This window comes from Schistocerca gregaria, chromosome 5 (genome assembly GCF_023897955.1).
Source record: "Schistocerca gregaria isolate iqSchGreg1 chromosome 5, iqSchGreg1.2, whole genome shotgun sequence".
Classification (NCBI taxonomy): domain Eukaryota; kingdom Metazoa; phylum Arthropoda; class Insecta; order Orthoptera; family Acrididae; genus Schistocerca; species Schistocerca gregaria.
The window spans coordinates 273,438,508-273,464,230 of NC_064924.1; the positions used below are offsets into that span (position 1 = coordinate 273,438,508).

The window sequence follows — 25,723 nt, forward strand, 5'->3', positions numbered from 1 at the left end:
GGACTCTGTAGATGTAGCAGTCAGGGCGAACAGGCTTAGATGGTGGGGTCATGTTACATGCATGGGAGAGGCAAGGTTACCCAAGAGACTCATGGATTCAGCAGTAGAGGGTAGGAGGAGTCGGGATAGACCAAGGAGAAGGTACCTGGATTCGGTTAAGAATGATTTTGAAGTAATAGGCTGAACATCAGAAGAGGCACCAATGTTAGCACTGAATAGGGGATCATGGAGGAATTTTATAAGGGGGACTATGCTCCAGACTGAACGCTGAAAGGCATAATCAGTCTCAGATGATGATGATGATGATGATGATGATACAGTACAAAAGCCTGTGGTTATAAAATTGTATGCTACATTTACTAACAGGGTTTGCCAGACGTTACCAAAGACGGTACTAAGCCAATGTTGTGACAGGTCTGTTTTCGAAAAATCTAGATTTTCACGTCGTGATTTAATAGCAGCCAATGCAGGGTTCCAGGCTGTGCTCAGCTGAAATCGTGCATCCCTATTGATGAGTTTATCGGCTGTACAGATATGTATTAGTTCCTTAGTTCGTTAATGATGCAATCCCAGAAAGATGATGCTGGGGATAAAACTTCCATCTTTTCATAAATGATGCGATTTACTGTATTCCGACAGTGTTCCACAATTGCCGTCTTTTCCGGTTGGCGAAGGTGTGTATGATGCTGATGTCCATTGCAGCATTTGTGTACTGTGCGACGTGTCTGGCCTATATATGCTGCCCCACATTGACAAGGAATCTTATGCACACCACATTTCCTCAGGCCAAGATCATCCTTAACCGAACCCAACAGGTTTCTCAGTTTTGCAGATGGTTAAAAAACACAATTAATGCCAAATCTTCCGATGGCTCTTCAGATTCTTGACAATATGGTACCAAAATATGACAAAAAGGCCAAAGTGGTGGGTGTCTTCATATCTTCATTCTGCGGCATGGACTGAACTCGCCTGGGCCTGAATACATTACTTATCTGTCTCTCATAATAAACATTTTGTCGGAACACTGTATTTAAATGTTGTATTTCACTCGATAGGCTTTCAGTATCAGATACCACATGTACTCTATGAACTAACGTATGTGATGCATTACCACATTGTGCAGCTTGTGGCCTGCAGATGTAGATCTGTTTGTGTTGGCTTGTGGTAGACGCTGTGTCCCAGGGTTCCATCTGCTTTAGTTACTTACTTAGTGATTGATAAACTAATTGCAGAATTCTGACAGTGCAGTTTCATGTAAGTTATCAATATTATTTGTTTGAAAGTACCTGTAGTGAGCATAATTCAGCATACCTAACTTATATCCATATCTTTAGGATACCATTCTTATGTATGTAATATACTTAAATATGTCACTACGTAGGTTGTGCTGAGAAAATATTGTAGAAGAAGGTCGAGATAAGTCATGATCCCATGTAAAATCATCATGAACACTCCTATTTGGCACTCATATCAGTAGCTTGCACATTTAGTATCGGTCTGACTGCTTTTTCTCATGGTAGTACTAGACCTAAACTTCACTTAGCAACATTGTGCATACTGTAATCTCTTCATATACTCATACGCATTCGCAGTGTCACATTCATACACGTTTATGTACATATAATTACTCATATTGTGGTGTGGCCCATCTTCTTTGGTACCAGCTACCCAAATTCTCTTTTCTGCCTTTACCAGGGCATGTCCTTGCGTTGTTACCAGGAAAAGAAACTTGATAATAACTCATAAATTAAGAATGTAGTCACTCCTTTCCTAACTAACATATTATTTTTCATCAGATTACCTTCCATTAGGAAAGTAAGTGTATGTGACTTATAAATTATAGAGTGCAGCAATCAGTCGTCCTTTTTAGATTGTATTATGCAAGTCCTGATTTCAGCTAGTAGCTAGCCATTCTCAGTTCCAAACTGTGATTTACACCCGAACGACAGGGCCTTACATGCATTGAGAATAAAAAATAGCGCATTGAGAATGGCTAGCTACTAGCCAAAATCTGGATTTGTATAATAAAATCTGAAAAGGATGACTGATTGCTGCACTCTGTAATTTATAAATATTATTTTTCTTCTCTCACACATAGCTATTTACTTTAAGTACATGGCTGTGTAAATTCATCAACTATTGTCTTAATTCTCAAAGTCTATCCTTCTTTTATAAGAGCGCAAATATTCAGAGTATGTCCATTGTTTTGATTTACCTTTCTCAGTCCTTCCATATTCATACTACACCTGCAATTAATAGGTGTTGTTTTAGACAGGCGCAACCTGTCTTTTGTAGTTTGTTCAGTTTGTAGAGTGTAGATCGGTTTCTGTAGTTAGTCATTCTTTCTTCCTCTGTAAATTTTCCTTTGTTTTAAACCTCCTTACTGTATTAGTTTTATCCTTATAAGGCAGATTCCTTCATTTTAATAGTAATAGTAATAATGCCTTCAGAAAATAACTTATTAGGCAGCTAGATGCCAAGTTGGCATGGAAAGTGGCATGTTGGACTGAACTACTTCTGTGCACGTGCTGAGGTTGCTGATCTATGTGTTAGCTCTTGCTACGCCTGCAGATCCTGTCCCTCTCGTAGAGCTACTTCATGTATTTAGGTCTCAGTTGCTTTATCACATGGTATTTGAAAAATGTGCATATTGTAGAATGAATTGACATCACTGTGATCATGTTTGATTTTCAGGCTTCATATAGCCTTTTGACATTAAACGGAAACTTAAAATAATATATAAATAAATAAAATGAAATTTGTTTCTTAAAACTAAGTGAAAAATTGTTATGTACCTATATATTGAAATATTTCATTTGTTCATATACAGTAGTTCAAATTGACTTTTGTTCAATCCTTTTAATGTACAAATTCTCTTAGATCCTTGTGTGGATAAAGTCCCTTGTCCTTTTCCACTTTTGGAGCAGGCTAATCTACATGCTTCTGGATGTAGAATTTTAGAAACCACAAATGGCCCAGTATACAAAAGCTGCCATTTACACACACTCACACTCAAGCCAAATGGCAAAATACAAAATTCATAGCTCCTGCCTCCACATACAAAGGCATATTTGCCAGTAGGAACCTTTTAAATCAAGTGTCATGAGGTATTAAACATTGTGAAATTCCAGTAACTGTTCATCAAGGTTGTCAGAGTAAGTCCTGACTGGAACAGTGGTTTTGTTTATACTTAGGGTGTCAGGCAAAAGCCTTGGTAATAGTTAAAATAGGGCAACAAAAAAAGGGGGAAGAGGAAGGTTGTATGATCTTCCAGTTTATCATCCTTTCAATTTCTTATCTGGTGGCTTCTCTTTTTACCCAAGGAATTGGATATGAAGAAAAGCAGAACGTCTCGTGTGGGTAAATGTCTGTTTTGTACATGTAACCCTTTATTACCCTGGGGCACCTTCTAAATACTTGCACATACTGAAGTATTACTTCTTGTAACACCTCCTTCTGGCCCTCCAACAAACAAGCAGATTCACTTGCCGTAGTTCAAACAGTCTCTAGGTTCATGTCTTCATCAGACAGCTGCCCACCTCTTTGTGTATCAGGAAATGGGATGTTTGGATATGGGAATAGTACTCTGATATCAGTACTAGTCTTGAGTGTGTTTTCAGTTGTACTGGTTTTAATTAAATATACTGACAACTGTTGTTTGTTGATTGTAAAGAATCATTTTCCTTGCCCTATGCCAATCTGTGCTAAAGATACCCATTCCAATAAGACAGTTTACTACCAGTTTTTCCACTTCCAGAAAAATACACTTTAGAGAAAAATTGCTGATGATAATGGGTATTAATGCCTTAAATTTAACTCATTTTGACTTGCTCCCCAATGTGGTCATAGTACAGCAATTCTGCACCAGAAAAGTTGGTATAAAATATATTCTTTGCAGTTCTTTAAACACACCTTTTGATATTACATTTGCCAGTGCACCCATGTCAAGTACCACAAGTGTACAAAATTAAAGCAACAAACGGAAATTTTGCAAGGTTTCATTTATTTTGCTACAAAACAGTATAAACAAGTGATAGCAAAGTCAAAACAATGTAAAAAATACAAAATGTAAACAACTGCAACATGCTCAACAGTAGATGAAAACGTCCTTGGTTTTTCCCAACTTACAGATTTGTACACACATTCTGACAACTGGCTAGTGACCACCACTGGCAACAGTACAGGCCTGACAGTGACGAAACATGCTGTGAGTAATACTATCAATGTCATGTTGGATGCCCATTCTTTCTGTGGAGCTGCTTGAAAATCTTGGAGAGTGGTTGGTGTATGCTGATGTGATGCAACTCTTCTCTCTAGTGCATTCCAGACACGCTCTACAGTATTTAAATTGGTAGAGCGAGTAGGCCACACCATGCATGCTGTATCTTTCATTTCCAAGACCACAAGTGGTCTGTGAGAGTAAGCATTAACATCCATCAGTACAAAGTTTGGGCACACAGCACCTCGTAATAACTATACATTAAGTCCCAGGACCTCGCCATGATACCTGACAGCAGTTAAACCTTTCCAATTAACCCGTACACTTTCATGAAGAGATGTTTGAGTGATCAACATAATCCCTGCCCACACCATTAGCGATCCTCCTCGATATCAGTCTCTTTCCACAATGTTCAGATCTCTAAATCATGTTCAACATCCCCTTCATATGTGAATCCATTTACAACCACACTCCAGACCAATTCAGGACTCATCTATGAAAAGAACATTGGCTGTCTATGTGAGATGTTGATGACTCCACTGTAGATGTTCCCTTTTGTGAAGACATATCTGGGGCACACATACAGCAGGTCTCCAACAATAAAGGCTACACCATTTGCCTCGATATGGCACGTCCACTGGATTCTGCGAGGTCAGGTGTTAATTGCTGTGCAGTACTAAGGCACTACTGTCGTGCCCATACAACCAAATAACGATCCTCTCTTTCTGATGTCTCACATGGTCGCACCTGCCATGGTCCTCGGGATACAGTTTTGGTCCCTATAAACTGTCACCACATCTGAGGAACAACAGAACGATTCACGTTAAGCCATCGGGCTGCATGAGTTTTCAACTGTCCTGCTTCCATTCTTCCCATGGCCCCGCACTGCAGAGAGTATGGTAGCTGTCTTCTCTGTGTCATACTGTACTGTCTGTGACTGAGCACACAACAGTTGTGGATGTGGTACTACCAAACAAACACTACTCTGTTTGATAGATAGGTGTCCTGACATCATTGTCAACGTGTTTTTCCATTGACGAAAATGCCATTTTCTGTGCAGTACACAATCGTAGGGTCACTTGTTGACAGTTTGTGTGATTATATCATGAATTACACACAGAATGAGGAAACAGCAGTTTTTTGCTTTTATTTTGAACACCATTGTAGATCACATATATGGACATTAATTACAGCTTGCACTGACTCCGCATTATCCTTGTATAAGTTGTTTACATCTTCCCGACAGTTCTTCTCTCATATCTACCGCTTGGTCGTACCCGAGAAAGTAATTTGGAATAATTTTCCTGATTTGTCGGGGGTTAGCCTCTTCATTGTGAGTAACTTCACCTACTTGCACTTTGTGGGCTTGACCTCACCAATTCATGTTCTGCGCTGCACTGAAATTAAGTTCTCCCTGACCTTGTCGCCCACTGGATATACAATTGTTATTCTGTTGATTGTAATTGCCAAGTGGAGGTCTGCCGGATGATCTGTTTGTAGTCATTCCTCCCAATTAATGTATGGATTATTGCCACCTGCAGGGGAGGGGGGTTGGGTTGTGAACTTGTCAGACACAGCTCCTCTGTTCAGTATAAACCAGTTTGTAATAATTCTGTTTGTGATTTTCTTTGAAACCTCGTTCGTACTTTGGGTTCCCCCATTACCATGATTATTTCTTGTATTATTGTTGTTGCATGGGGCATATGCGTATTAATGTTCTGTGGTTGCAACGGGCCCTCTTCATATATTAGGTCAATTGAGTTGAGTGTGGCTAAGAAACACGCTCTATCATTTTTCATGTATAGTGATCAGCTTTTCCTTGATGTAGATGGGCAGGCAACTTATCAGTATTTTCAATACATCCACTTGGGAAAATGGTTTTGTGCATACCTAGTTTTGTTTAAGTATTTTTAAGTATCCTCAGTCCCCCATGTTTACTAATAAATGGAGATGGGTTGAAAACCTCTTGATGTAGCCCCTCTTGGATGGCTGTGAACCAATATTTGTCGAAAAAAGCCTGTTCAGATTGCTGATAGGTATGGCATCTCTATCTGATGCTCACAGTAAAACAAGACTTTTATCCATTGTGGATGTGGAACACTGCGACTGTGGTGTGAAAAGGTTTTCAGAAATTACTGCAACCAGTCACCTTTTATGTAGATGTATTTTATTTAACCATGACCGGTTTCGAGCTGCCTAGCAACTCATCATCAGATGGTATATACATTCAGTGCTTTTTTGTACCCATTGTGTGGGTGGTTGAGTATCTGTGGCTAGACAGAAACGAGAACAAATAATCGCTACATGTGGTACAGTAACACGAAATATTTACAGCAAAATTTATGTTTAACGTATAAGAGCAAATAATCACATCGCTGAACACACTTAGCCACAGATACGAATACAGGATTTACACATTATAAACAAGCCAAAGATTGCAATATAACTACAGTATCAAAGATTTCAAGTTGACCAGAGACATTATTAGTCATCACTCACACTGACAAGAGATTTGTCTTTATTACATAGAAAATAAATGTAAATTAGCTTAAACTAGTAAAATGTTTATTTATAAATTAACTGTGCAATTTTAACAGGTATATAAAACTAGATTTTTTTACATTATATTTCAGTTACATTCAAGATTATTGGTATTGAGAGTATTATGACAGCTAATTTCTTGCTCCTTCCATTGGCTGATCTTGGCATATGATGTCTGGGATGAGAAGGTTGATGGTTAACTTAAAATAATAAGTAATGCTGGTATTTGATAGGGTGTGGAAAAGGAGTTGGCGGTGGGGGGGGGGGGGGGGGGTATAGGAAAATAGAGAGGGGGGGTTTAGAGGGTGATGTGGAGAGAGAAGAGAGCTGAAGGGGGGGGGGGGGGGGGTAAACTTAATAATGTTCACCCCAAAATACAGTTCACAGTAGAACATCAAACCCAAAAAGGAATCTATTTTCTTGACCTAAACATAACACATCACAACAACAAACATAAATTTCAGATATATAGGAAACCCACCACTTCAGATGTCATAATAAACAATACATCATGTCACCCAAATCAGCATAAACTAGCTTTTTTCAAATCAGCACTTAACCGTATCAACAAGATTCAAGCTGATCCTACTGCAAAAATTAATGAAATCAATATATTAAAAACAATAGCATCAAACAATGTTTATGACCCAAGCATAATTGAAAAATTAGATAAAAACATTATATCTAACAAAGCAAAACCAGCAAACCAGACCTCAGTAGCAGAAGAAACCAAATTCGTTTGTATGCCTTTTCTCGGCAATATCTCATACAAACTTGCTAAGCTATTCAAACCACATAATGTCAAAATAAGTTTTCACACTAACAACAAAATACAGAACAAAATAGTCCACAACACCAAAAGAGCCAGCACACCCTACCAAAAATCTGGTATATATAAATTAAGATGTGACAGCTGCTCCTGCTACTACATAGGGCAAACAGGTAGAAATTTTGAGATCCGATACAAAGAGCACACAGATGCACTTCGCCTAAACAACTTAAATAGATCCACTTTTGCTACCCATCTAGCAGATAATAAACATTCCATAACAGACATTAAAACTAACCTTCAAATCCTACACACTGTAGACAAGGGAATCAAGATGGATCTTCTCGAACAATTAGAGATTTTTACCCACAAACATAATTCCCCACATACCATTTTAAATGAGCAGACAGAATTGGCGAATAACTCCTTCTTTCAGAATTTTAAAGATTCTTTGAACTTAAAAAACTAAACAGTCATTTAGAAACAAAATAACACACACACACACACACACACACACACACACACACACATAAAAGCTTCTACCACTTCTGCCCCCCCCCCCTTCAGCTTCCCCCCCCCCCTTCAGCTCCCCACCCCTTCACCCCCCCCTTCACCCCCCCCCCCCCCTTCAGCTCTCTTCTCTCTCCACATCACCCTCTAAACCCCCCCTCTCTATTTTCCTATACCCCCCTCCCCCCCCCCCCCCCCCCCCCACCGCCAACTCCTTTTCCACACCCTATCAAATACCAGCATTACTTATTATTTTAAGTTAACCATCAACCTTCTCATCCCAGACATCATATGCCAAGATCAGCCAATGGAAGGAGCAAGAAATTAGCTGTCATAATACTCTCAATACCAATAATCTTGAATGTAACTGAAATATAATGTAAAAAAATCTAGTTTTATATACCTGTTAAAATTGCACAGTTAATTTATAAATAAACATTTTACTAGTTTAAGCTAATTTACATTTATTTTCTATGTAATAAAGACAAATCTCTTGTCAGTGTGAGTGATGACTAATAATGTCTCTGGTCAACTTGAAATCTTTGATACTATAGTTATATTGCAATCTTTGGCTTGTTTATAATGTGTAAATCCTGTATTCGTATCTGTGGCTAAGTGTGTTCAGCGATGATTACGAAAAACAAGATATATGTTTCCAACAGTGCCTCATAAAAGTAATATACATCTAGAGAAAGTTTTAACTTGTGAAATTGTGAAAAACAAGAACAACAATGGTTTTAAGAATACCTCCTAAAAGAGATATATATACCTGCAGAAAGATTTATCTGTAAGTAACACCTCAAAACGTAAATTAAACTGTAAATATTTCGTGTAACTGTACCACATTTATATGTTAAACATAAATTTTGCTGTAAATATTTTGTGTTACTGTACCACATGTAGCGATTATTTGTTCTCGTTTCTGTCTAGCCACAGATACTCAACCACCCACACAATGGGTACAAAAAAGCACTGAATGTATATACCATCTGATGATGAGTTGCTAGGCAGCTCGAAACCGGTCATGGTTAAATAAAATACATCTACATAAAAGGTGACTGGTTGCAGTAATTTCTGAAAACCTTTTCACAGTAAAACATCGCCATCTGTGTACCGACAATGAACCGGATCTTCTGTGCTTCTGTCCAGTTGCGGTGTAAGATGTTTTGAAAAGCACTGATAAACACTATGTGGTTAATTCTATTACCCTCTGTTGAAAAAGGGAGCAGATTGTCTATTGCTGCTGTCAGATGGTTCAGTTGCAGCAGATTATACTCTGGATATGTTTGTGCAACTAGTATTGACCTTGGCAGTGCCTGTTGCATTTTATAATTCCTTTCTCCTCTGAATGAAGGGCCGGTCACAAATGGTTGATAAGTATTAACCACCATCTATCCTACCCTACTGCACCCAATTGCTTTCTGTTGGTGTCTCTCTTGTGACATCTGCAACATTAATTAGATTGCTCTGTAACTTCTCTTCTGCTGCCTTTAAGCCTAGCTCAATCCTAGCAATCAATTTCTTTTCTACCTCTTCAGCTGCTTTGACATAAGTCTTATGCTCTTGTATGACCATCTGTGTGAGTGTCATACCCTTATCTAGCATTCCCACTTTGTCTCTGTCCTTTATACACTCTACCTCCTGCACAATTTTTTTCTTGTGCTTTCTTTATGAATTTAGTGCTCAAATCTGAATTACTCAGTTTTACCAACAGCTTCTGTACTACTTCTCACAAATCTGTATTTAAAGATTGCAACTCATTAATAGTACCTGTCATAGTTTCTAAATTTGTGCAGATTTCTGACTAAGCCTTTTGCATCTGAGTCTGCATGTCAGTCATGCTCTCAAGTTTATCAGCAGTTTCCTCTTGCACCTTGTCTATATATGACACTTTTTGATCTAGGTTGTTCATCTCCTGAGATGAATCAGTGAATAATTCCACTTTTAATATACATACATAAAACTGCAACCAGTCACTTTTTTTTGAAATAGTTATTTAATATTCCATTATCAGTTGTCGAACTTCATCAAGCTCATGGGTGTGAAAAAACACTTTTTAAGCACTCAGTAACTAAAAACAATTTTCATGAAAAAGTTAAAAATCTGCGCATATATATATATATATATATATATATATATATATATATATATATATATATATAAAGAAACTTCCACATGGGAAAAATATATTAAAAACAAAGATTCCAAGACTTACCAAGCGGGAAAGCGCCGGCAGACAGGCACATGAACAAAACACACAAACACACACACAGAATTACGAGCTTTCGCAACTGGCAGTTGCTTCGTCAGGAAAGAGGGAAGGAGAGGGAAAAATGAAAGGATGTGGGTTTTAAGGGAGAGGGTAAGGAGTCATTCCAATCGCGGGAGCGGAAAGACTTCCCTTAGGGTAAAAAAAGGACAGGTGTACACTCGCGCACACACACACACACACACACACACACACACACACACACACACACACACAAATATCCATCCGCACATACACAGACACAGCAGACATATTTAAAGGCAAAGACTATATATATATATAAAAGGGTCGCAAGTTTTCTGGACACCAGAGACACTTGTTGATCAAAAAGTGGTCTCATTTTGTATGAGAAGAATGTACAGATGTCTATCTTACTGTCCATTGACAGGTGCTGTCTTCTGTTGTCAACTTTGAGACTTACTTCAGTAGTGAATGCAACAGTGCAAAAGTGTGCTTGTGTTGCTATGAATTTTGTGTGTGTACTTATCAGGTTTTGAAGTTTGCTGTAATTCTGCCACAAATTGATCACATTTATAGAGTGAACAAGAAATTTTGAAAGCTCAAGAGGAAGATTCAGTGATTCTGCTTCAGAGGGAGAAATATTTCAGTGGAAGAAGGCTGAAGAAAATGCATACTGAGGCAAGCTGCAATGTGCTATGAGTCTTTTGGCAACAATATTGTTACTGCAGGTAACGCTGCTGTAATTACAATTTAGTTCTGTTTTATTTGCCTTAATGTCTTCTTCTTCGCAGATGACTATCATGAAGTAGCAGCATTCCATGATTTGTTTGGAAATACGAGACCATTCACTGACAAAACAAACTGGCATTGCCCTGAATACAACATACCTCTCTGCATGCCAGAATATTTAAGAATTTTTCATACACAAAAGAGAGTTACATGTGAATCTGCTCAAGAACTCGTCTCACACCCTTTTGTTTTTAAAGATAATTCTATTTTTGGGCATTATTATTGTAAAATTAAAATATATCAAAGAACTACAATAAATATGAAAAATAAACTTTCAAGCTTTTTTATGGTGTGTACAACCTTTAAGATATATAAAACACAAAAATGCCAGTAATGTTTTAAATGACAACATAGAGTGCTTGTTTTGTGGGCCCAAAATTTTTCTAAGGAGCTGGATCTCAAAGTGTTAAAAAAATTGCCCGCAGAGGTAGCCTAATGATCCACATTTATGAGTAAAGCTTGTTACCTACATCTCAGTTTTGCTACTATGTAGGATTATTTTCTAAGAAAGCAAAAATGGCCTCACAAATGAAGTCTGGCAGAGCCAGACAAGGAAAGATATCCTGTGGAGGTTTTCTGCGATCTTACCAGAGCCTTTGATAGTGTGGACAGTAAAATTCTACTATGTAAATTAAAATGTTGTGGCATTAAATCCAACCTGTTGTATGAATGGACTTCATTTCATAACAGGCAAACTGTGCAACAGTAGTTAAACTAAGCTTTGAATCAGGGTTTTGTCAAATATAGATTTCCACATGGTTTGTTACTAAGTGCACGCCCACTCCTAACCACCGTAAATGAAATATCAAAGATATACAACATTTATAAAAAACTATAATGTTTACATGCATACTGATCCATGGCACAACACAATTGTACTGATGCATGCCCGACAATAGCTGAACCTGCTTTCACCTGTTTCATACCAACAGTTCGTCCAAATCTTAAGGCGACTAACATGAAATTCAAAGAAATAGAAATGAATCACTAGTACCAGAAGTATTTATTAATGACCATGCCCTAAACTGAAATATAGTAAACAAAATGCCTTGTTATCCATCTGGATAAAACACTAAAATTGTGTTAACACATAGGTAATTTAAGGCAGAAGCTCAGGTACACATTTTTCATACTTAGCAGTAGCAGTTGTTATACAAATGTTTTCATAAATGTCTTCTGTGCTATGCAGCTGATGTAAGTAAAGTAAATCTTCAGCAAAATTATTTATCAATATATTGAGCAATAAGAATACTGTTTACAGTAGATAATAGCTCATCATACAGAGCATTTATTAGATCCTGGAACTGTTACATTCACTTTGTAGTACATTTAATTCCTGCTGGTACTTGGGGCTGATCACAACAATCAATTTCAGTGTTATGAAAAGGACAGATTACTGGATGGGGATAGGTGGGTAAATCATAATGACTGACAAAGGTTGATGCCAGCAGGATTACGGGAACGTAGATGAATTGCAGGGAGTATTCCCATACAGTGGAGGTGCATTGTCACGGATAGACATAACAAAAGGACTTGTACTAACAAATTTCTTTTCTGTTCTGTTTTCTTTTCTGTTCTGTTTTCTTTTCTGTTCTGTTTTCTTTTCTGTTCTGTTTTGTGTATCTATCGGCTGTACTGAGCTGAGGTAAGTACTGGCCAGCCCCTCTATCTCTTTGTTAGTATTTGTTTCACATCTTTATATGAGGTCTCCATTAATCATAACAAAAGGACTGTCAAGCAAGTCGGCTTTTGGCCAATAAAGCCTTCATTGAAATCAGACAACAAAAACACACACACACACACACACACACACACACACACACACACACCACACACACACACACATGACCACAGTCTCTGGCTGCTGATGCCAAACTGTCAGCAGCAGCGTGTGATGAGGGAAGCAATAAGAATATTGGTGGGGATGAGCTGGAGGCTATAGCAGTGAGGGCGAGGGATAACAGGTATGGGTGGGGGACAGAAAAGTGCTTCTTTGGGAGCATACAGAGACGAGCTGGATGGAGGGCAGGGCAGTGGGGTGCAGCTGGGATGTTAGATGGAGGGCTGGGAGGGGGCAGGGCAGCAACAATGGAAAAGGAGAGAAGTAAAGATTGTGGGTGTGTTCATGGAATAGAGAACTGTATAGTGCTGGGATGGGAACAGGGATGGGGATAGGTGGGTAAATCATAATGACTGACAAAGGTTGATGCCAGCAGGACTACGGGAACGTAGATGAATTGCAGGGAGTATTCCCACCTGTGCAGTTCAGAAAAGCTGAAAGGATCTGTATGGCACAGGCTGTGAACCAGTCATTGAAATGAAGAATGTCATGTTGGGCAGCGTGCTCAGCAACTGGGTGGTCTGGCTGTTTCTTGGCCACAGTTTGTCGGTGACCATTCTTGCAGACAGACAGCTTGTTGGCTGTTGTACCCACGCAGATTGCAGCACAGTGGTTGCAGGTTATCTTGTCGATCGCATGACTCATTTCGCAGGTAGTCGTGCCTCACATGGGATTGGTGATGCTCGTGAGCAGATGGGAGTAGGTGGTGGTGGGAGGATATATGGAACAGGTCTATTACAGGGCTTTGAGCTAGGAAAGGACAAATATATTGTGTAGGTTCTGTGGGTGGTGGTATATCACTGTGGGATGAATAGGAAGTTTAGTCGGTAGGACATTCCTCATTTCAGGGCATGATGAGAGGTAGTTGAAACCCTGGCAGAGAATGTGATTTAGTTGGTCTGATCCTGGGTGATACTGAGTCACAAGGGGGATGCTCGTTTGTGGCCGGGCAGTGGGGTTTTGGGAGGTGCAGGGTGACTGGGGAGATAAGGCACCTGGAGATCTGTTTTTGTACATGATTTGGAGGGTAATTGCGGCATGTGAAGACCTCAGTGATTACCAAGAGTGGTTAGGTAGTATGGAAGGGACTCCTTGGTATGGAATGAGTGAAGCTGTCGATGTGGAGGAATCACTAGTAGTTGGTAGGTTTGATATGGATGGAGCTACTGAAGGAAGGAGGTCAACACCGAGGAAGGCACCTGTTTAGGTGAGGAGGACCAGGTGGAGTAAATGGGGGAGTACGTATTGAGGTTCTGAAGGAATGTGGATAAGGTGTCCTCACCCTCGATCCAAATCAGGAAAATGACATCAAAGAATATGAACCAAATGAGGGGTTTGCGTGTCTGGGAGGTTAGAAAGGATTCCTCTAGATGGTCCATGAATGAGTTGGTATAGCATGGTGCTATGCAAGTGCCCATTGCCATAACCTAGATTTGTTTGTAGGCGATGCCTTCAGGGGAAAAGTAATTGTGGGTGAGGATATCATTGGGTCATGGCAACTAGGAAGGACAGTGTAGGTTTGGATTTCATCAGACGTTGGGAAAGTTAGTGTTCAATAGCAGCAAGGCCATGGGCATTAGGGATGTTAGTGTAAAGAGAGGTGATGTCAGTAGTGAAGAGCAGAGCACCACATGGTAAAGGAACAGGAACTGTGGAGAGTCGTTGGAGGTAATGGTTGGTATCTTTTATATACGAGTTTAGGTTGCAGGTATTAGGCCAAAGGTGTTGGTCTACAAGAGCAGAGATTCTCTCAGTGGAGGCACAGTAACCAGCCAGGTTTATGAGCTTAAGAGGCATGTAGAAGGTAAGAGTGCGGGGAGTGATAGGGGTGAGGAGAGAAATGGACTCGTGAGAGGGGCTCTGGCATGGGCCTAAGGATTGGAGGAGAGACTGGAGACCTGCTGGATTTCTGGAAAGAGGTCACTGCGGCAGGGTTTGTAGGTGGATGAATCTGACAGTTGGTGGAATCCTTCTGCCAGGTATTCCTTGTAGTTCAAATCAACAGTGGTGGTGCCTTTGTCATCAGGTAGGATTATAAGTCAAAATCAGTTTTGATGGTGGAATGCAGTTCTTCCTGCAGACATAACATTAGCTTGCATGTTGAGGGATTTGGGGAATGATGGTGAGGGAAGATTTGAGTTTAAGAAATATGGTAGCCGATGTGGAGACAGTGGGGATGGACCATGGCCGGATGGAGGAGTGAACTGTGTCAAGCAGGGTTCAATATTTATCTATATTTGAATCTGATTAGTACAGTTGTTAGTGAAAAGGTTTCCCACTGTAGGAGCTGGTGAAGAAGAGAAGGTCTTTAACAACTCCTGCGTGATTGAATTTGCGAGTTGGGCAAAAGGTGAGGCCTTTGAAAAGGACTGATACTTCTGTGCTTCTGTGGTGATAAGGCTTGCAGAGGAAAGGTTCATGACCATGTTAACCCAGATATGAGACCTGTCCCATACACCCTCCCACAACCACCACCACCACCACCTCTTCTGTCTGGTCACAAGCATCACCTGTGCCATCAAAGGCAGGGCTACTTGTGCAATGAGTCATGTGATCTATAAACTAACTTGCAACCACTGTGCTGTGTTCTACATGGGTATGACAACCAGCATGAATGGCTACTGACAAACTGTGGCCAATAAAGAGCTGGACCACCCAATTGCTGAACATACTGCCCAATAGGACGTTCTTCATTTCAGTGACTGTTTTACAGCCTGTGCCATCTGGATCCTTCCTACGAACATCAGCTTTTCTGAATTATGCAGATGGGAACTACCTCTGCTATGATCCTACACTCCTGTAATCCTCCTGGCCTCAACCTTCATTAGTCATTGTCCTTCACCCACCTATCCTCTTCCTTGTTACCATTCCAGCATTACACAGCCCTCTATTCTACCATCGCACCTACTTCTCCCACTACCCCCCCCCCCCCTCCCCCCTCCCTGTCCCAGCCTCCTGCTTCCCCCGCCACCCAGATTGTTTCTCTCATCATGCGCTGCTGCTCGCAGTGTGGCCTTGGCACCCAGAGACTGGCCAAAAGGTTTCATGTTTGACAGTCTTTTTATTGTGGCTATCTGCAACTCAGCATCCACGCTATATGGTGAGTAGTTATCTATCCTTTTCATAATATTGTCATTATTCCGGCCTGGATATTCCGTTGTTTAGCAATCAGTTTCAGATGAACAAGGAAACTGAAGTGCTTATCTTATTAGTGATCCCCAAAGATTATCTGCTCACTATGAATCAGGCACTCCTCGTGGCTGCATGAAAATAACAGTACTATCAAGAGACCTACATTCTCTCAGTAGATCACTCCTTTAACAATTATCACTGCATTCATGTAAATATTAAGTAACGACAGTATTATAGAAAGGATAGATACCTGGGATGTCCCCATCTGGTTCAGCGCACAATTTTAATCACACAAGAGGTTTCAAAAGAGAGCATACGCTGATCCAGAGTGAAAGGTTCATTCTAGAAGTTCAGTGTTCATAGATCTTGATTCATTCAACATCTTTGAAACTTCTCGATTGCGTTTAGTGTTTATTAAATACCATGAATAAATGTTTTTCTTTACTTGAGTTTTGATCTTTATAGTATTGTATATATATTGTTTTTATTTTTTTAGGTCAGTGGAGGTTAAACCTAGCACTAGTGTTCCTGCAACCAGTTCAGGAAATGGCAGCTCTTGGTGTCCAAAAATATACTTCAATCACAAGTGTTTTTCTGGTCCGTACCTCAGCAAAGGCAAACTGTCAGGCTTGCCAAAATCGGTGGGTCCAGGTCCAGTGACCCTAGTACTAAAAGAAGTTCTTTCCATGGTGATATCGGTAGCCTACAAATCTAGTCGTGTTCTGAAAGAACTGCAATGTGATTCAAAGCAACCACCTCATGGTCATGTTCTTGAGGTACTTAAGGCTAAGTAAGTATTTGCTCGACAAGCCTCAGTTGTAATTCTTTTACTGTACTTTTTTTGGGATAATCATGATACACTGTGGACTAACGTCGCCATCTTTCCTCTTTAATGTGGTTGGATTATAAATATTAATTTAGTGAACCACATTTTTTAGTGCCACCAGAAAGGCTGAAGTACTTTGTTGATTATTCTCCAGACTGTAATAAAAAATCCAAGTCTCATCACCAGTAATGATTCTGTTCAGAAATCGACGCCATTACGAACGTGCTTCAAGACTTCCTTACAAATGAGCACCCATTTCTCCGTCTTGTCCTAGATTAACAATTTGGGAACTGCTTGCTGCACACCAGGACACTGCACAGTGCCATTGGTCTGTGTAGTGCTCACATCACCTTGTGCAGTGCTACTGCTCTGATTTCAGACACTGCCTAACTCCAAGTAGTGCCAGGCTACTGTGGTACTAGCCAAACAATGTCTAATCAAGCACATGGCATTGCTGAACATTTCCAACCAGAGGAATATGGTAGGCCAAACCTTTTCGACAAAGTCAGTATAGAAAAGGGGATTAATGATCACAATGTCATTATAGCAGTTATGGTTACAAAAGTTAATAAATCAGTTAAGAAGGCTAGGAAAGTGTTTCTGCTCGAAGGAGCAGATAAGCAGTTGTTAGCATCGCACTTAGACAGTGAACTGACATCACTTGGTTACAATAAGAAGGATGTAGAGGAATTATGGACAAAGTTCTTGCAGATTGTAAATCATAGTCTCGATAATTGTGTGCGTAGTAAGTGGGTTAAGGATGGAAAACACCCGCCATGGTTTAATAATGAGATTCTGAAAATGCTGAGGAAGCAGAGGCTGTTGAACTCACAGTTCAAAAGAGAATGCGCAAATGATGAAAAGCTATGATTAATAGAAATTTGTGTGTCTGTGAAAATATGTTTGTGTAAAGTATACAACTACTACGACTGTGATACTTTACCAAAAGATCGGGCAGAGAACCCGAGAAACTTCTGATCCTGTGTAAAATTGCTAATTGGGTCTAAGGCTTCCATCCAATCACTTGACCAGTCTGTTGTGGCAGGAGAAGATAGCAAAACAAAAGCAAAAGTTTTAAATTTCACGTTCAAGAAATTATTCACACAGAAGAATCATACAAACACGTCATCATTTTACCATCTAACAAACTCCCCTGAGGATGACATAGTAATAGGCGTCCCTGGCATAGAGAAACAACTGAAAGCATTGAAAACTAATATGCCACCAGTTCCAGATGGAATCCCAGTTCGGTATTTCAGAGTGTTCTATGACATTGGCCTCTTACCTAGCTTGCATTTATTGCAAGTCTGTCGTCCAGTGCGAAGTCCCAAACGACTGGAAGAAAAGTGCACGTGACTCCTGTGTATAAGATAGCCAAAAAAATGGACCCGCAAAGTTACGGACCAATACCCCTAACATCGGTGTGATGCAGTTTGAATATAATAAGTTTTCTTGAGACCTTGAAGCTTATGTCCACAAATCAGCATGGTTTCTAGAAAGTATCGCCCAGGTGAAGCTCAGCTTGCTCTTTTCTCACATGATATATTGCAGATTCCTTGTATCTAGATTTCCAGAAAGCTTTTGACACAGTGCCCCATTGCACTGACACCCAGTATGTTGTCCTCGACAGCGAGTGTTCATCAGAGACAAGGGTATCGTCAGGAGCGCCCAGTGAAGTGTGGTAGGACTGTTGTTATTCTCTGTCTGCACAAATGATATGGCAGACAGGGTAGACAGCAATGTGTGGTTGCATGCTGATGATGTTGTGGTGTACAGTAAGGTGTCAAAGTTGAGTGACTGTAGGAGGATACAAGATGACTTACACAAAATTTCTAGTTGATGTGATGAAAGGCAGCTAGGTCTAAGTGTAGAAAAATGGAAGTTACTGCAGATGAGTAGGAAAAACAAACACATAATGTTCAGATATGGCATTAGTTGTGTTCTGCTTGACACAATCATGTTGTTTAAATATTTGGGCATAACGTTGCAAAGCGATATGAAATGTAATGAGGATGTCAGGATTGTGGTAGGAAAGGCAAATGGTCAACTTCAGTTTATTGGGAGAATTCTAGGAAAGTGCGATTCATCTGGAAAGGAGATCGCATAAAGGACACTAAGCAACCTTTTCTTGAATACTCCTAAAGTGTGTTTGAGATCCATACCAGGTCGGAGTGAAGGAAGACATTGAAGCAATTAAGAGGTGGCCTGCTAATTTGGTACAGGTGTGTTCAAACAATATGAAAGTGTTAGGGAGATGCTTTGGGAACTCAGATGGGGATCCCTGGAAGGGAGGCAGCATCCTTTTCAAGGAACACTATTGAGGAAATTTAGAGAACTGTTATTTCAATCTGATTCAGTTGCATCCAAAATACATTACGCGTAAGGACCATGAAGATAAAATACAAGAAATCAGGGCTTATATGGAAGCATGCAGACAGTCGTATTTCCGTCGTTCAATTTGCAAATGGAACAAGAAAGAAAATGACTAGTAGTGGTATGGGGCTAGCCTCCACCATGTGCCGTACTGTGAACTGCAGAGTATTGATGTAAATTTAGATATAGAAGTAGGTATGTGCATGATCAGTCCTTTGGTAGATGAACAGCCATAAAACCCAAGCACCAAAGAAACTGGTACAGGCATTTGTTTTCAAATACAGAGATATGTAAATAGGCAGAATACGGTGCTGTGGTCATAAATACCTGTATAAGACAACAAGTGTCAGGTGCAGTTGTTAGATCAATTTCTGCTGCTACAATGGCAGATTATCAAGATTTAAGTGAGTTTGAACGTGGTGTTATAGTTGACACATGAGGCGTGGGACACAGCAACTCCGACATAGTGATGAAGTGGGGATTTTCCCGTACGACCATTTTACAAGTATACAGTGAACACCGGGAATCTGGTAAGACATTAAATCTCCGACATCGTTGTGGCCAGAAAAAGATCCTGCAAGAACGGGACCAACAATAACTGAAGAGAATCGTTCAACGTGACTGAAGTGCAATACTTCCACAAATTGCTACAGATTTCAATGCTGGGACATGAACAAAAGTCAGTGTGCAAACCATTCGACGAATCATCATCGATATGGGCTTTTGGAGTCAAAAGCCCACTCATATACCTGTGAGGGCTACGCAACATGAAGCCTTATGCCTTGCTGGGCCCATCAACACTGACATTGGACTGTTGATGACTGGAAACATGTTGCCTGCTTGGACGAATCTCTTTTCGAATCTTATTGAGTGAATGGACATGTACGGGTATGGAGACAACCTCATAAATCCATGGACACTGCATGTCAACAAGGGATTGTTCAAGCTGCTGTAGGCTATGGAATGGTGTGGGGCATGTGCAGTTGGAGTGACATGTGACCCCTGATATATCTAGATATGACTCTCACAGGTGACCTGTATATAAGCATCCTGTCTGACCACCTGCATCCGTTCATGTCCATTGTACATTCCGATAGACGTAACATGCTGTTCTGAAGAGCTCCACCCCGTCGTACTATTACAGATCTATGGACAGCCCTGCAGGATTTGTGATGTCACTTCCCTAGATCACTACCTCAGACATTTGTCAAGTCCATGCCAAGTCATGATGCGGCATTTCTGTGTGCTCGCAGGAGCCATACACGATACTAGGCAGATGTACCAGTTTCTTTTGCTCTTCCGTGTATTTATTAAAGCCGCTGCAGTGTGAAGGAAATCTGTTGACACACATATGGGGCACAGTGATGATAAACTCCAAAAATATTGTGCTTGCCACAAAGTAATCTCTTCAAACTGAACAGATAGTGGTTAATTATAGAAAATTTGACTGAAGAATTAAATGTAGAATTTGAATTTTCATTATGCAGCTTGTTTGAATTCATCACCAATTAAAGTATTAAAAAGTAATTATATTAGTGAATCTTAAAGAAAACATTACTCCTCCTCATCTGTTACAAGGTAGAGATTTAAGAGGTGTTGGATTCTTTTCTTTGATATTGTGTTACAGTATCATAAAACATCATAAATGAAGTCAGTAGATTTCCCTACATCTTATTTCACTTGCCTAATTGTAGTTTTCCTCAACAATTTATAACCTTTCCATGATGTAATTCTTACAATCTTTGGCTGTTATCATATCAGATGCCTTCCCAGAATTGCTAACAACTATCAGTGACAAATATGAAAAGAGAGTCAAGTAGTAAGCACTAAAATCCATAGCTGTTGGTTGGGTTATGCACAGAATTTAATCGAACATTTGCTTTTTGAGCGGTCTCCCGACTGTAGATTATTCTCTGCCCCCTACTGGGTTTCTGTGAATGTCTTTTAGCAATTTTCCACAAAGCATGCTGCAACATTGAGAATATCTCAGTTGCAGATTTGCTCAACCTCACACAAAATTTGATATTATCTTGTTGCTCTTTCAAACGCTGCATCGTCAACACAAAAGGGGTCCATAGTGATTTGAGTCTTTACATTATGTTAGGACCGATCTGCAAGTACTTTTGAGTAGGTATGTAATGGTTGATCAACAAATCTGTAATTGTGTTGTTCTGTACTGCATTGTTTTCATTACTTATTGGTGTGATTTTTAAAACTATATTTTATTTGGGAAAGTTTCATTTGTGGGCTTAACCAAAAGAGTGAACTGAATCCTCTTTATTTAATATGCACACATTGGAGCCTATTCAAGAATTGAGAGCAAAAATGGCAATGATTTAAGTAATCAAATTAGCAAAATGGTTAGTGATTTAAATAATCAAATTAGAGAGTTGTGTAATGAGCTGAACATTAAAATAGAAACACAAATAATACTAGGGGTCGGACACCCGTGCAGAATCCTGTATAGAGGAGGGTTTCAAACAATTGAAAGTACAAACGGACACAGGAAAAGTTTGTGTGTGTGTGTGTGTGTGTGTGTGTGTGTGTGTGTGTGTGTGTGTAGAGAGAGAGAGAGGTAGAGTATTTGCATAATACATAAAATACACTAACAACAGAAAGTCTTGTGTATACCTATATTTGCCTGAGACATACAAATAAAGCATCCGAAATACACATATTTTTTAAATCTCTATCCAAAATTTCAAAGTATGTGGGAGGAATTGGACAAAAATGGACACTTTTTTTTTAAAAAAAAAATTCTACATTCTTTCTGTTTAATTTTAGTAACTTTCAACACATTTTAAGATTGTCCTTCATTTTGAGGACATGATAAGGAATGAGATAACGAATTTTAGGGTCAGTTTTTATTATGATACCTTACTTCAAAAATTCTTCTTCTTCCTCAATTACTACTTGTTTTCTTCCCATTCTTCTCCTGGTAAATTGTTAGAAAATTTCTTTTCTTTTTTGCCAGATTTATCAAGGTAGCTTTTCACTAAACACGTAACTTCCAATTTATTGAAAGGAAATCTCCAATATGCAGCCCTCAAGATACCTTGCTTCAACATTTCTTCTTTCTCATTTAGGTACTGGTTGTCCTTCCAATTTTTTATTATATATTTCGCGCACTTTATTTCGTAGGGTCAATCTAGGTATACCATACGAATCACAAGCTCTTCTATGCAGTAGTATGCCATATTGAATATCACGAACAGCATTATCTAAAAGTTCCATGTCATAATTATACCACACTTCAGCACCTTTCCTTACTTTATAATCTTCAGCACTGTCTGAAATCACCCCACACAATAAATTTTTTTGTAAAAGCTGTTGTTATTTTGTAACTTTACACAAAAAACTTGACAAATTTGTGCAGGAATTGTGTCAATACCGTAGGCTACTGACATCATTGACAATTGCAGTTATAACACTTTCCAACTGGTCTCAACAATTCAGTGTCTCTACTTGTCGATACTGTGTGAACTTTCAACAATGACACTGTTCATCAGATATTTAGCAAGGAAAATAATTGACCCAAAATATATGTCACGGCACATGGTAAATACAATCTTGCACTTAAAATAACTGACCTGCAGAAGTGAAAGTGTGTGGCAGTTGATTGCTGTGCAGCAGGAAAGAGCAAATAAACCATACTGTTTGATGACACACAAAACAAGTAACTAAAAGTAAACATGTCCTGGTATAAATGCATGGAAAAGTACACTACGACTTGGTAGCATTTAGAGCTTCCAGAATTAGCTCTTCCTTGGTACAGGACATGGGACATAGAGTAACTGGTCCTTGGTTTGTACATTGTAAGTACTTGCTAATAAGTCAAATGATCAATAAGGAGTTCTGCTTACAAGTTCAACACTGTTTGCATGAAACAATCTATGGAGATGGGGTTAAAATGCCGGGATTGCTGTTATTATTTGATGATACCTTGTATAAAGACTGTAGTGGTGGGTTTGGTGTCTGAACAACATTGGGAGGGGTAGTGTTTGACAGCAGCAAGGCCATGGGCACAGAGAATGTTTCTTTATAGGGAGGTGGTATCAACAGTGACAGATAGGGAGCTACAGAGCGAGTCTGGAAATTAATGCACCACATTTTTTTATGATGAGACGATACATTGCAGAGTGGTCAGACCCCTTGGGAAGGGTCAGGAGACCCTTAGCTTTCCAGCGTCAGGTTGCTCAGTTGGCTCTGTGCTCTTGGAAGGTTAGAACAGCTTATTCAGTGAACCTCTGCACACTGGTCACATAGAACTTAATGATGAAGAAAACTTGAGAGCAGTTTTATGTGATAAAGTTTTGTGTGAAGCTTAACTGGACACTTCTGGAATACTTATGGAAGTCTTCAAGGATGATTGCCTTCCAGATCGCAGACGAACAGCTGGCTCAAGATACCTAGAGTAGATGGGGAGGAGATTGTTGACATTGTGAACAAACCATCATATGACTTTTCTGCACCGGATACTGAATTCAGTCTGTTGAAAGGGTGTTCATTTGATCTCAGAATTATTGGACTTGCTGAAAACAGTTGTCCATGAGATATTATCGGAAGACTTGCCCATGCGGAAGAATTGCGTAAAACTTGTGCACAGAGTTATGACTAACAAGCAAAAGCAACACCAAGTGGAAATGTGTGGAGACTCAAAACAAATCTGTGAAAATGATCCCAATTTCTTGGACAATGCTATCACTGGGGATGAGTCATGGGGAAGAGTCATCTTTCAGTATGATCCACAGTCAAAGAGGCATAATGTGGAATGGCACAAGTTGTCACTGCTCAAGGAGAAGGTTCACATGGACAAGTCCTGGGTGAAGTCCAGGCTCAGTCTTTTTCTGTGCAAAGGAGATAGTGCATCGTGAGCTCATAGCACCTGGACTGAGCGCCTGTGCTTAATTTTACAAGTAAATGCTCTAGAGATTGAATTACAGAGTTGTCGGCATCTGAGAAGAGTTCTGCGCCTTGTGGAAACTGCACCATAACATGAGCCAGGTCGCACCGCCTTTGTTGTCATAGCAAGCCTGAGACAAATTAGTGTGACAAGAGTGCTGCAGATGCCCTACAGTGCTGACCTGGGCCCAGCAGACTCTCTCTCTCTCTCTCTCTTTCTCTCTCTCTCTCTCTTTAGTTGAAAATGGACTTGAAAGGTAAGCATTTCAAGTCGATGGACAGTGTGAAAGCTACTTTGATGGCTTCCCTGAAGAGCAACCCAATTGAAGAATTCCAGAAACCTTATTGTGCAATGAAATCAAGCTGGGAAAAAATGTATTGATGCAGAAGGGTCATATTTTGAAGAATTTTAAGTTATTGAATCTATCCGATCAATAAATAAAGAAAGGATTAGTACATCACTGCCTGGAGAAACTCTGTCAATGGTAATGGGGTGGGTGTGGTTGAGTCGCTGTTAAGGAAGTGCTTTGTGTTTTTGATATGGGAAGCTGGGTTGCAGGCAATTGATTGAGGTATTGGTCAACAAGAACCAAGATTCTTTCATTGGGAACACAGAACCAGCCACAGGGAGATGTCCAAGATTCTCAGGTATATGAATGTTGGAAAATATATTGAAGGTGGGTGTGCAGGAAGTAGTTGGGATGAGTAGAGAGATGGATTGGGAGGAGAGATCCTGGGGTTAGCCTAAGGATTTAATTAGGGATTGGAGAGTACGCTGAACTTCTGGGATGGAATTGAGGAAGAAACTCAGTGCTTATGTGGACACTGAGAAGGACCAGCATAATCATGTAATGGATGTACTGGTTTCATGATTGAAAGAAAACACTCTACCAACCAATCAAAAATTAAATATGGTGATAGGAGTGAATAGTTTTAAATGGTTTAACTTTGTTCAAACTGGATGACCTTGTATATCTGACAAGAAAGTCTACTCTGTTCGAGCACCCATTTGAACCCTATGGAATCAGTATCTGTGCATTATAGGAGCCATAAATTTTAAAGTTAAATGATTGGAAGAGGAAAGGTAATAATTCACCAATAAATATAAATGTCGACTTCCGTGGCCATTGTCATAGTCGATAAATTTTCGTGTCTGGGTTTGAGACTACATTGTCAGTATGTAAAACTACCGACTTTTCGGTCACTGTTGCAATGACCTCCTTCAGAATGTTTTTGTTTACTCATCCCAGAAAATTTTGTTGACAATTTAGTAATAAGTTGATGTGCTGAGTGTCAACAGGCAAATAAAGAACACTGAGAATGTTTGGCTTTAGGACGAATCCTACTTCAAACAAACGAGTAACACACCCACCCACACACAAACAAAACATACATACATACGTATATATATGAATGTACATTTATGTTGTCCCAGCTGTCACTGCAGCTTGATTGAGATGAGGTGTTGTGATGGATGAAGTGGACGAGTGGAGAAAGGGATTGGTGAGCAGGGTCTACATCAGTTCAGAAATGTCTTCTTACCCTGAGCTAAAATCCAATCTGACAACCCGTTCTGTAAGTGCTCCATAGAC

General features: G+C 39.7%; 1 protein-coding gene across 1 annotated transcript in view; it reads left to right on the forward strand.

Moving 5' to 3' along the window:
• The window catches only part of LOC126271942 (scm-like with four MBT domains protein 1), a 161,551-nt gene that overhangs the window by 109,157 nt on the left and 26,671 nt on the right, over positions 1-25,723 (forward strand). Inside the window, exon 10 of the mRNA XM_049974369.1 lies at positions 16,527-16,820. Coding sequence (XP_049830326.1) covers positions 16,527-16,820 — 294 coding nt within the window. The remainder of the gene's footprint in view (positions 1-16,526; positions 16,821-25,723) is intronic.